This window comes from Pogona vitticeps, chromosome 2 (genome assembly GCF_051106095.1).
Source record: "Pogona vitticeps strain Pit_001003342236 chromosome 2, PviZW2.1, whole genome shotgun sequence".
Classification (NCBI taxonomy): Eukaryota; Metazoa; Chordata; class Lepidosauria; order Squamata; family Agamidae; genus Pogona; species Pogona vitticeps.
The window spans coordinates 121997186-122009964 of NC_135784.1; the positions used below are offsets into that span (position 1 = coordinate 121997186).

Genomic DNA, 12779 nt, shown 5'->3' on the forward strand with positions numbered 1-12779 from the left:
ACCATAATCCAAATATGCCTCAGGCACAAGGCAGCCAAGAAGAGCTGAAGCGGCTGCAAGAAAGAGGGAATGCGGGCAAAAGGCACTCGTTCTTACCAAATTCGGGGAAGACCCTGGGGAACGGGAAATTTCAAGCCCTTTATTGAAAGGAAGTCCTCTGAAACGAAGAATAAACGATCCCACAAAGCTGCAGCATAATGTACCACGGGGGAACATCCATTTAAGACCCCGCAGATCCCTTCCCGGGTGCCAGAATCTTCTTTGCGCTCGTGAGTAGCACTTGATTTAAAAGAAAAGAAAAGCTTATTTAAATGGGCTCTAACTGCAGCTTGCAGCCATGTTTCCTTGGAAGCGAGTCCCCCCCTTTAACTGCATGTCTCCTCTTCCTAAATTGTCATGCGTAGGAACGCAGCCTTGAAAGGGTTAATTCTGGGAAGTCTGTCTGGAACTAACAGGACGGCTACAGTACTTGTGAACTAACTCGGAATGTCTCCCGTTGCGTTCCTGTGAGGAACTAGCCCAGATAGCCGAGGCGAATGTTTTCTATTGCATAGGAAGAGAGCGCCGGGCGCCCCACTTTTGCAGGCTCCCTGCCTGAGGATGTTCTGCTGCTGAGCTCCAAAGTTTAAAACTGAGGAAAGAAGGAAGAGGCCACGCTTTCACTCTTGTTTCTTGCTGAAACGTTATCAGACCATGACGTCCTTTTTAAACTGAAGGATCATAAGCAAGCATTAACAACTCAAGGACTGTTCTTTTTAATGTACTGAGCTTTTAACCGAAGCCAGGCTATCACTAGGACACTTAACACAATCCATCATTTTAGGATATCATAAATTTACCATAGGAGACAATTATGTTTTAGGCTTGAGCTTCAAATTAAAAAGGACAACTGAATTTGTTGTGGTGATTCAATCTGTTTTGCTTATATTGATAATGATGATTATACATCTTGTTTATCAGTATTGCTGTTGTGAAGGCAGACTGAAGGGTCAACCAAAAACATTAGGAGACAAGTCGGAAATTTTGGGGGGGAGGTGACATGTTTGCAGAATCAGTTTTTTTTTAAATTTCGGGAACTAAAGAAGCAGCTACTGGCAATTATTACAGTATTTGTCATAATAGTAGTAGTACTATTATTTATTTTTTTATTTATTTTATTTATACCCCGTCTATCTGGTCATTGTGACCACTCTAAGCGGCTTGCAGACAATATAAAGAAAACATATACATATACCAAGATAAGAAAAATAAAGACAATATAAAGCAATAAGACATAAACAATAAACAGTAGCTTGCCCAAGGCACAGGTGGGGAAATGAATTCCTGACCTCTGTAGATTCTCAGATCACTCAGCTATCTAGCCAGCTCCATTAAAACCAGTGACTAATTAATAAATTTTATTTACGGTATTTAACAGACTAGAATAGAATTTCTTTGTTATGGTTGGGTGACCAGCTCATAAAACATATTTATGGCTAAAATATACAAAATGCAGTTTAAAAATACACAAGCAATTCATTACACATGTGGCTAAAATATACAAAATGCAGTTTAAAATGTACAACCAGTTCATAAAACATATTGTGTGGTTAAAATATACAAAATGCAGTTTCAAAAGAGTACAGCCAGTTCATAAAACATATTATATGGTTAAAATATACAAAATGTAATTTAAAAAGTGCAACAGATAATTAATTGTGTACTGGTTGTAAAATATGGGAAGAATCAAGTACAGCATTTTTATATCTATCCTTTGAACCATTGGATCATCTGCGCAAACTGGTTTGGACAGGGTCTTTGGGTTATAGGAACTCCTTCCTAAGTACACTATTTGTAAAGATTTGTAAACTTTATTTATTTAACATATTTTACCCCAGCTTTCCACTTAAAAGGGGCCCAAAGCAACTTACAATATTTATTTTTTATTTTAGTCATAAACAATAATATAACAAAAAGACTGAAAACCAAAAGAAAAATAGCTGACAACAAAAGATAAACTCAAATCAAAACTCATAATACATCCAAGTCTTCTCCACTGTTACCAGCCAAACCTGGGTTCTAAGATTCTCTGGCAAGGAATCAGGCATAGATGCTGCAGCTGAACCAAAGGCCCAATTTCATTTGAATAGCAGCAAAGAAAAGGTCAGCTGGGACTTCCCTTAAAAGCAGAGAAGACCCCGAAAATACAGTGTACATATCTTTTATAATGATACAAACAAAGAGTCCTAAAATACTACGATTCTATTGGTTATTTGTACCCCAAGTTTGGATCCAGTCCCTCATTGGGTAGTGATGCCAACTACGCTGATCTATTGGTTCCCTATAGATATGCAGATTATGTGTCCTTGGGCTATGCCCAAGATGCGCCTGAATGTCTGGGGAAAGAATCTTATCTTTTGGTATGTTTATGTGTAGCCTTCCTGGGTCCTGATATATGGCCTTTACTCTCCAGCTCCCTGGTGTGAATGTTTTGGCCTGTCATGGCTGGTTTCCTCCTGCCTGCATTCCAGGACCAGGCCATCTGCCAGGTCGAAAGGAGGATGGGCCAAGCAAAAGTGTGACAGTGACCTTCCGTCTGATGTGTGAATGTTCCTCTATTGGCCTGAGCTAGTTTCTCTGAGGCCTGTGAGTTTTCTCTGCTAAGGGTTATGCGAAAATCGCCCTGATTCTCAAACAAAAAAAGAGATTCTTGTCCTGGTTTAGGGCCTCTACATTTTGCAAATACATAATATGTATTTGGGAAAGACAATTATTTAAAGCTAACAACAGTAAATATACAAATACTGGAAAGGGTCAAATACAGTGGTGCCTTGACTTATGAACTTAATTGGTTCTGGAAGATGGTCGTAACTCGAAATGGTTGTAAGTCGAAGCACCATTTCCCATTGAAATGCATTCAAATGCAATTAATCCATTCCGGCCGAAGAAAAAAATCACCAAAAAAATCACTGCAAGACTCATTGGAAATGTGATTAATCCCTTCTGGCCAAAGGGGGGCGGAGAGAAAAGCAATCAAGCGTGCGACCCATCGGAAATGCACAGAAAACAGAGCAGATCAGAAATGCACAGAGAACAAAGGGAGCAGATCGGAAATGCAAAGAAAACAAATGGAGCAGGTCAGAAATACACAGAAAACAAAGAGGGCAACTTGGAAATTCAAAGAAAGCAAAGCAAAAAGCAAGGGACGCATGCAAGACCCAGCAGAAATGGGGAGGGAACCCAAAAAACAACCAAATCCCCCAAGACCCATCAGAAATGGGGGGAACCAAAAAACAAACAAATCCCCCAAGACCCATCAACAGTCGTAAGTAGAGACGTTCGTAAATTGAGGCACCACTGTACCAAACTACAACATAGAAAACAAGCAATAATTGTGTGCTGTCAAGTCAGTTCTGACTTATGGTGACCATTTCAGGATTTTCCAGGTAGAGAGGACTCAGTACTTGGGGGGGGGGGAGTGTTGGGACTGTGCAGTTTGCTCAAGGCCACACAGGCTGGCTCTTCTCCTGGGAGGCACAGTGGGGAATGGAGCTCCCAATCTCTGGGTCCATAACCAGGTACCTGAACCACTGAGCTATTCAGCCATGTTCATTTATAGTTTTTAGTATTTACATAATTCTCAAGAAGCTTCCAGGGTTGTTTAAAACCTGAATCTTTGGTATCTCATACCCCACCAGTCACTCTGCCAAAAGAATCAAAAAAGCTGTCAAAGGAAGCAGGTTTAGGAGAAACACTGAGTGTCACAGATGAATCAGGTCAGCAGGAGGCAGCACAGCATACTTGCAGGAGATACAGGATTGAGGGATTGCCTATAATGTATTCAAAGAGGTTGCTTTGTTACAGCAGGTATAACAAAACAACAAAAGTCTTGCGGAAATTTTAAGACTGATTTATATCAGTGTGAGCTTTTGTAGGTTACAAAGTGGACTGTAACCCATGGAAATTCACACTGAAATAAATCTGTTAGTCTTTAAAGCAGCCGTGACACAATGAATTCTTATTGACTGTTACGCAACCCCTTTGTCCCACCAGCGGCAGACCTACCACTGCTTCAGCCCCACTGATCTATCTATACTGACGGATGTGTGCAGTTCTGCAGCTGCATTTCCTAAACACCCTTGCCCGACCCTGTGTCTCTGACTGAGGGAGGAGGGCTGGTTTCCCTTGAGAAAAGCAAGAGGGGCAGAGAGAAAGAACAGGGAAGCCTACAGGAATAGGAACAGGTCTTTGAGGACTGGTGGCGCAAGGAGACCCTTATGACCAGTCTGGAAGCAAAGGGAGCTCTGGGTGGGTTGCTATTCAGACGAGCTGTGTGAGGAAAGCTCTGGAAAAGGAGGCCTAAAATCACTAGAGCTGTGCAGGTCTGCTATTGATGTGGTAAACAACAGAGCCTGAATGGTTAACTTTGGATCGAGTTCTTTGGGGTGGCTCACTGATGGGCTCTGTTGTTTTCTGCTAATTCATCCTATTCAGATTACCTGTTACTTCTGTCCCCATCAGTGAGATTGCTGGAATCCAATAAAGGCTGTAGAGAGGATGTAAACTTTAAAACTCCTACAGGACTTACCTCTAAATCCTGCTCCCACACAGGATGGCCTATTTGCATAATTATCCACAGAGTTATATATTAGTACAAGGGCCTTTCTGGAAGCCATTATGTCAGAGGTAGTTGATTTAAAATTCCTGAATGAAATTCTTGTTTTTCATCTCTTATTGATTCCCAGCCGTCTAGAATGCTACACGGACCACCTAAGTCATGTCCTCGGCATAGGACATGGACTCCATCCAGTGGATTAAAAAAAAAAACCCAAAAACACCTTATCTCCTTCCAGTATGATTCCTTCCCACTCCCCATATTGTTCCCTGTATTTGGCAATGTGTTTGAGACATCGTATAGAAGTGCTCTCCACCTCTTTTGAAAATGTGACTGTATTTGACTCTGTCTGTGCCTCAGGCAGTCTTAAAAATCTCTGATTTTGGAGCAAAAGTTATTTATTTATTTATTTTATATCCCACCTATCTGGACAGTTATGAGTTAGCAATATTCTGGTTCTTCTCATAGAAGGATACAGAGACATTTTGAAAATGTGTTTACCTCAAGCAATAAGCATTCTCATTGATACTGAAAACCATTTATTTAACATGTCTCCCTGGACGTTGTGAAATAGGCGACAGCCCAAGGGGCAAAGGAGGACCAGCTTGCAAGCCAAGTGTCACCAAACAAGAGACACTTGAAGCAGAGCAGTGCAGTACGTACCTCTTTCCACCACTGAGGCATAAGTTTGCACGTCTTTGCTCCTTTTCGCAGCTTGTTACTTCTTCCTCTTCTTTTCCCGGCAACAACATGAAGTGGAGATGATAGGAAAAGTGTGTTTCATCAGAGGGTGCCAAGGAAACAAAAAATAAATCTCCCCCCCCCCCGCCAGCTTCTGCTGTGCTCACCACCTTGCAGCTGCTCTTTTCACCCTAGCCTAGCTATGCTGGCTCCAGTCCAGTTAGACCAGTGGTTCCCAACCATGGGTAACCCAGGTAGGTGTTCTTATATTGCAACTCTCAGAAAGCACAGCCAGCACAGTTAGTGGTGAAGGCTTCTGGGAGCTGCAAGCCAAGAACACGTGTTAAATTAACATCTACATGAAACCACTGGGAGACGTTTCCAGAGTTTTTGGATCCTGTGTCACAGTATGCAGATGATACCTAACTCTTGTCTCTCCTTGCCATCTGAATCTAAGGAATTGATTTCGGTTCTAGATCAGTGCCTGATGTCAGTAATGGACTGGGTGAGGATGAATAAACTGGAACTTAATCCAGATAAGTCAGAGGTGTTCCTGGCCAGTCAAAAGGCAGAATGAGGAATAGGGATGCAGCCGATGCTGGATGGGGTTACACTCCCTCTGAAAACACAAGTGCACAGCTTGGGGGTGCTCCTAGTTTCATCTTTGAGCTTGGATGCCCAGGTTTCAGCAATGGCCAGGAGTGCCTTTGCACAATTAAAAACTACTGCAGCTCCTGTATCCTTATCTGGCCATACTGGCACATTGCCTTCGTTGCATCCCAGCTGGATTATTATAACATGCTGTATATGGGGCTGCCTATGGAAAGTGTCAGGAAACCTCAGTGGGTTCAAAATACAGCAGCCAGATTGCTGACTGGGGCTGTTTACAGGGATTACATAACACCACCACCACCACCACCCCCGGTTACAGCAGCTCCACTGGCTGCCAATCTGTTTCCAGGCACGTCAAAGGACTGGTTCAAAGTAACCTATAAAGCCCTAAACGACCTGGTTCCAAGCTCTCTCAAGGGCTGCCTCTCCCTTTCTGTGCATTTACCATTTCTCAAAGTGGTCTTTCTTTGTTCATTTTTAATATTTGTACACATACTGTTTTTATCTTGCTATATTTTAACAACGTTAAGCCACCTTTGTACGTATACTCATATTTAGCTCTAAATATTGTCCTTTAATCATGTAAGCCACCTTGGGTCCTTTTTAAGAAGAAAGGTATGATACAAATATTTTAAATTTAAATAAATAAATAAATAAATAAATAAATAAATAAATAAATAAATAAATAAATAAATAAATAAATAAATAAATAAATAAATAACTAACCCAAATTTGGGGACCACTGCCTTCTAGATACTATTGAGCACACTGTGGCTGCACATTTTTTTAAAAAAATAATCCTGGGCTGAAATGTGTGAACCAATGTGCCCCATGCTAAAGCCCCGATACTGATGTTTATCTGAAGTGAAGCTCCTGTTACTGTAGACAGGTAAAGGCACATCCTCTTCAGTGCCACCATACCTGAAGGCTGGCATTTTTTGATCTCATTATATCAATTTGCATTCAATGTGGCTTTTCCAAGCAACTTCTCACCAAGAACTCTGGATGTTTTGTCTCAGCTCCTAAGCAATGAACTCCACTTATTCTCTGAAATTTGTCATTCCCCATGGGCAAAACTGCATCGTTGCAAAGCTATCTCTTGTGCTCATCCATCATTTTACAGTGTTAAATGTTGGGTCTTGGCAGATGAGGGAAGTTTGAAGGAAGGAAACCCCTAGGTGCCCTCTGTTTAACTTTTTACCTAGAGCTGTGCTGAAAGGAGGAATCTTTGGCAAAACAAAACAAAAACACCTCAAGATTGAGCAGACTAGGATATTTGTGGGAAAGGAAAGGGCTCCTTGCCAGATTGGTATGAAGGCACCTGTTTGGACATTACATCATGTGCTATGGAAATCTTGACACAATCGTAGAATAATTTTCACTGGCTATCATTACTTGGCAATGAGAAGGAAATAAATACTTTGTACCTGTTCAGAGGTATTCTTCACTTTCTTCCCTCCTTACCAGACTGAATTTTGGAAGGCCTTGTCTCATTAGAGAATCATGGATGTGCCCTCTGCTTCAGCTTTCTTTTACCTCTGTTTTCGCTAGCAAAATATACATGGGATTTATTTGAGTTCACCTATCTTTTGTGTCTAGTTCTGTACACACACAAGATTTCTAATCGATAAGAACTTGTTAAGGGAACTGGCACCATGTGTATAACCTTTCACCAGGAATACTGTAGTTCAATATTAAATAACAAGGGGGAATGAGGGAATAATAGCTTGGAAACATCTGGTTTGCAGAGTCATTCTGTTGCCCTGACATGTTTATATATATATCTCAGTGGCTGAGATACTTAATAAAAATAATTTGTAACATATTTATGCCACACGTAATTGGGGATAAGATGATCCAGGCATAGCCAGAGATCCAGTGTGTGTTTTATCTGTACCCCACCCCTCCCCATAAGGCATACACATGGCTAGTTCTTCAGTTAGTTATCTCTAAAATCTTAGGATGTGCTTAGAAGGTTATGATTCTGTTTTAAGCTCTTATTTCCCCACTCAGGTAAGAGATTATAGGACAGGGGTCTCAAACATGTGGCCCGGGGGCCATTTGCGGCCCGCTGGATGATAGTTTGTGGTCCACGTGTCCTCTGCTTTCAAGATTGAAATAAAATGCCTCGCCTTGCTTGCTGGCTCTCTCCCAAGACAGTGCCTCTGCGTGCGTGCGTGCGCACTTAACTGTTGGGGCCCCCGCCCCAATCTGTTTAATTTTGCAGGTACCGATGGGGGCTTTTCTCCTCTGGCAAGGCGATTCTGTGAGGTTTTTAAAAAATTTTATGTCGTGCCCCCCCCCCCGGCTAGGCGGTTGCTGGCGCTCCCTCCCTTCTCCGCTTCTTCATCCTGCTGCTGCTGCTGGTGGTAGTGAAGAAGGAGCCAGGGAGGGGGTCGTGGCCAGCAATGAGGGCTTGCACGCCCCTCCTCCTTGGAGCCCCAGCTGGGCTAAGGAAACTCCTGGGCAGCTTCCTTGGGCTCTTGCTCCACTTGGTGGAAAATCTGATGCGGCCCAGACTCTGCCTCCAGCGGCCCCCAGGTAAATTGAGTTTGAGACCCCTGTTATAGGATTTCAGCACACTATTAACTTGAACACCCAGTTTTGAGCAAAGGACAACACTCACATCCATTTTTCTTTCAAAGATAAAAGCATTATATCCAAAAATGCTAGCAGTTCTTTCCTCTCATGAGTTATCTTTCAGAATGATGAAACTGGTAAGGAAAGATAAAAAGCAAAAGAGAAAGGAAACATTTTAAAAAAATAAAACTGCATCACCAAGGAGAAATTTGAAATGGGTCATCAGTGGGTGGCATCACAAGAAAAAGAATGACCTGTCCAGGAATTTGGATGTAAAGGAAGAGAACTGACAAAAAACTGAACATCCATGTCCTAACTTTGTGTTTTGACCAGGGCCATTTCATTTGCTGTTGCTATATAGATTGGTGCATGTTGGTGACCCCTATTAATTGACATACGCCTTCTACTGGCCATGTTGTCTAGGGTATCCTGGGACGGGTGGTTCCCAGACTTGGGTTTTCAGATGTTCTTGGACTGCAACTTCCAAAAATCCTGGCCAGCTAATGGGGAAAGCTTCTGGAAGTTTTAGTCTAATAACGTCTGGGGACCCAAGGTTGGGAACCATGCTTTAGCATCTAGTGTTGGCTGAAGGATTCTGGGAATTACAGTCCAAAGAGGTCATTTTTAAAAATTTCTATTGTTTTTTTTTTCATTCAAACCTCTAGAACCCCCCCCTTCTGTTCCTTTGCCCCCATGGCGCCCCTTTTCATTCTACCGCTCCCCTGAAAAACGAAATCGCCCCTTGGGGGGGCTTTATCGCCCACGTTAAGAACCACTGCTCTAGAACTAATCCACTAGCCAAAGCCTGCTGTAAAAATGGGCCCTTTAAATGAGCACAAGAACTGTATCACAGTCCTTCTGCATAAAAAATCATTCCTGATTACCTCAAGCTTTCTTCACTTCAGCACTACAATTGAAGGCAGAAGAAGTTATTTTGCCACTGTTAGGAAAGAGTTGGGAGAGAGGCTAGGATTTCTCTTTGCTGAAAATCATCCGGAGAGATGTCAGAGGATTACGGCACCTAGGTGCTCCATAATTTATCTATATGATATGTTAAATGGGAAGTCGTTTGGACTTTAACTGAGGATGGATTTAAATCAGGGGTTAGGTAGTTTCACCTCTCAGCTGGCTTTGGACTTCAGCGTTCATGACTCCTCACCATAGACTGTGATGGCAGGTTGTTGTAGGCCATAAACAGCTGGGGGGGGCCACAGCTGCTCCTCCAGTTGAATTCCAGCACATCTTCTCTAAGTTATTGTCATTTGTAAATGCCTTCTGCCAAACATGTTGCAATATCTGCCTCTCTTTTATTTCTTACAGATACCACAATGATCTTCCTTGTTCTCTTTGCCTGGGTTGTGCCTTGCATAGCCAACCAGCTTCTCAGCAGCTTTCTAAAAGCAGAAGGTTCCAGGCAACTCATATGCAGTTTGCCAGGACCACAAGGTCCTCCTGGTGCCCCTGGACCTCCAGGTGCCCCTGGAAATATTGGAAGGATGGGCTTCCCAGGAAAGGATGGACAAGATGGAAAAGATGGGGAGAAAGGAGAGAAGGGAGAGGAAGGTAAGATGCCACTTAAGTGTGATCTCATATGTCCTCTGGAAGGTTGGGAGGTAGTCTAGGGGCTGAAGAAGGAAGGTAGATGGATGAAAACAGCCTCCTGTCCCCTTTCCACCAGCAAGAACACTCTTAAGGAAACTCTGCTTTATAATCTGTTCCAGAATTTTCCCTGGGATTGATGTCAAGCTGACAGGCCTGTAGTTCCCAGATTCCTCCCTTTAGCCCTTTTGGAAGATAGGGACAACGTTAACCCTCCTCTAGTCATCTAGCACTTCACCCATTTCCCATGACTTCAAGAAAATAATAGACTGAGAGTTCTTCAGCCAGTTCCTTCAATATTATTGGATGTAGTTCATCCAGCCCTGGAGATTTGAACTCACTCAAGGTAATAAGGTATTCCTGGACTGTGTGTTTATCAATCTCCAGCTACACTCCTGTCCTCTCCACTTGCACTTCACATTTGTCTGGAAGGTCATAATCTGTCCTTTGGGAAAAAACTGAGCTAAAATAGGAATTGAGCACCTCTTGTCTTTTCTTTGTCTTCTGTTATCATTTTTCCATCTCCATTGAGTAGCTCAGCCATTGTTACTTTTCTTTCACTTTGCTACACACATTCCTGAAGAATGTTTTTGTTGCTTTTAATGTCTCTTGTTAACCTCAGCTCATTCTCAGCTTTTGCCCTCAGAATCACCTGCAAAATAGTTTCCCTGGGGCATGTGGATTTGGGGAGAGTGAACTACACCTCCCAGTATTCCCCAGGGAGCTACATTGCTAGATTTCTAAGAGTTCTGGTTGAAAAAAAATGCAATCTGCTAATCTCTGTTAAAAGGCTTTCCAGCTGCATGTGCTGTGACTCCAAAAGCACCCTAAAGTTCTTGTCCATTCTTGTTGCTTGTTTCAACCCTCACTGGAGTATGTTTGTCTCTTAGGTCCACAAGGCAAAACAGGAAATGCAGGCAAACAAGGACCAAAAGGAAAAGCAGGGGCCATTGGCAAAGCTGGGCCCCGGGGCCCAAAAGGTCCAAAGGGAAACCCTGGGAAAAGCGGTGGACAAGGAAAGAAAGGCCCCAAAGGAGCACAAGGAGATCTCGGGATGCCAGGCCCTTGCAACTGCAGGGCTAAGAAAGCCAGGTCTGCTTTCTCTGTTGCTGTGACCAAAAGCTACCCAAGAGAAAGGCTGCCCATCAAATTTGACAGGGTCCTTATGAATGAAGGTGGAAATTACAACACCTCTAGTGGAAAGTTCATATGCAGCATCCCTGGCATCTACTACTTCACCTATGATATCACATTGGCCAATAAACACTTGGCTATCGGACTTGTGCACAACGGCCAATACAGGATAAAAACATTTGATGCCAACACGGGGAACCATGACGTTGCTTCTGGATCCACCATCCTTTCATTGAAACAGAATGACGAAGTCTGGTTGCAGATATTCTACTCTGAACAGAACGGACTCTTTTATGATCCCTACTGGACAGATAGCCTTTTCACTGGCTTTCTCATATATGCTGACCAGGATTATCTCAATGAACTATAAGGGGAAACTGTCAACACCAACCAACCCTGGCTGAACATGGAGCCTGAAAATGTACAGCTATAATGTATATGTGTTTTTTGTTTTCTTGAAACCTCCCTGTTTGGAAAACAGACCTAACCAGGACAGTTGACCAAAGCTACTACTAGTGCTATAATATTTATAGATCTGCAAAATCACTGTTTTTCTTAGTCTCAGCCTGTGCAACTTGTTAAACAATAATACCTGTCAGTAAACTGGGTGTGGAAATAATTCATGTAAAGGTGTTGGGAAGTATGTATGTATTATGTGCCATTAAGTAAATTCTGATTTACGACAACCCTTTCCATGGTTTTTGAGATAGAGAATAACTAGAAGTGGTTTACCATTCCCTTCTTCTGGGGGTGCCCTGGGATTGTGCAGCTTGCCCAAGGCCACATGGGTTGGCTCTGTTCACAGGAGGCACAGTGGGGAATCTAACTCCCAACCTTGGGCACTGCAGCCAGATACCTAAACCACTGAGCTAGAGAGAAGAGTGAATGCTAGTCACTCAGTTGAGTTGCATACTCTGAAAGGAAATGTCTGCATGGCACACACTGTAGTACAGTGAATACTGAAGACTCCTTTGCTCAATGACTTTTTGCCCTTTATTGCACAGTGCAAGGCAGTATATGCTGCACAAAACCAGAACATGGAAAAATTACATTGTAGATTAGAGCTCCCAGAATTCTCTGAGCATTATGCCTAGGGGATTATGGGACATGCAGTCAAAATGTACATTTTACAGGCTCCAGTTTTACTGCTGTTCTGTGGTCTCTCCTGTGCATGCAGAGCACTTTCTGCCCTTAAATCGCCTTCTTGATCACTGCCGTTGTCCTCTGATGGTGCCAACTGCATCAGATGCCCAGGTATTTTCTAGAGTTATTGCAAAAGGCAATGAAGGATGCCCATGTTACATGCATTTCACATTCCCACCATACATTCCCATTAACCCCCCCCCCTTTTTTTTTTGTCCTTTTCCATTCATCCCATCCATCAAGGCAAGAGAATAGAAGGGCCACTTGACATTTGTTCTCACGGGTGGGTAACAATGATGATTTGACTCCCTGACCAACTATATCTGGGCATCCAGATTTCCAAAAACCATATATTGTCTAGAAAAGGAAATGTGCTGTGAACCTAGACAAAATTTGATTGTAAAAGTCCTGTAAGTATGTAACATGGCCAGCCTTA

The 12779-nt window shown here is 42.7% G+C and overlaps 1 protein-coding gene across 2 annotated transcripts; it reads left to right on the top strand.

The window, feature by feature from the left end:
• Nucleotides 1–11886, top strand: C1QTNF2 (C1q and TNF related 2). 2 transcript variants are annotated; one of them, XM_020809269.3, is made up of 3 exons: nt 1–269; nt 9788–10030; nt 10957–11886. In XM_020809269.3, the coding sequence occupies exons 2-3, from the start codon at nt 9796–9798 to the stop codon at nt 11568–11570; spliced, it is 849 nt and encodes a 282-aa protein (XP_020664928.3). In that variant the 5' UTR covers nt 1–269; nt 9788–9795; the 3' UTR covers nt 11571–11886. The 2 variants fall into 2 exon arrangements, with proteins under 2 accessions (XP_020664928.3, XP_078241964.1); XM_078385838.1 differs by lacking the exon at nt 1–269 and having other exon boundaries at nt 9114–10030.
• The last annotated feature ends 893 nt before the right edge of the window (nt 11887–12779 follow it).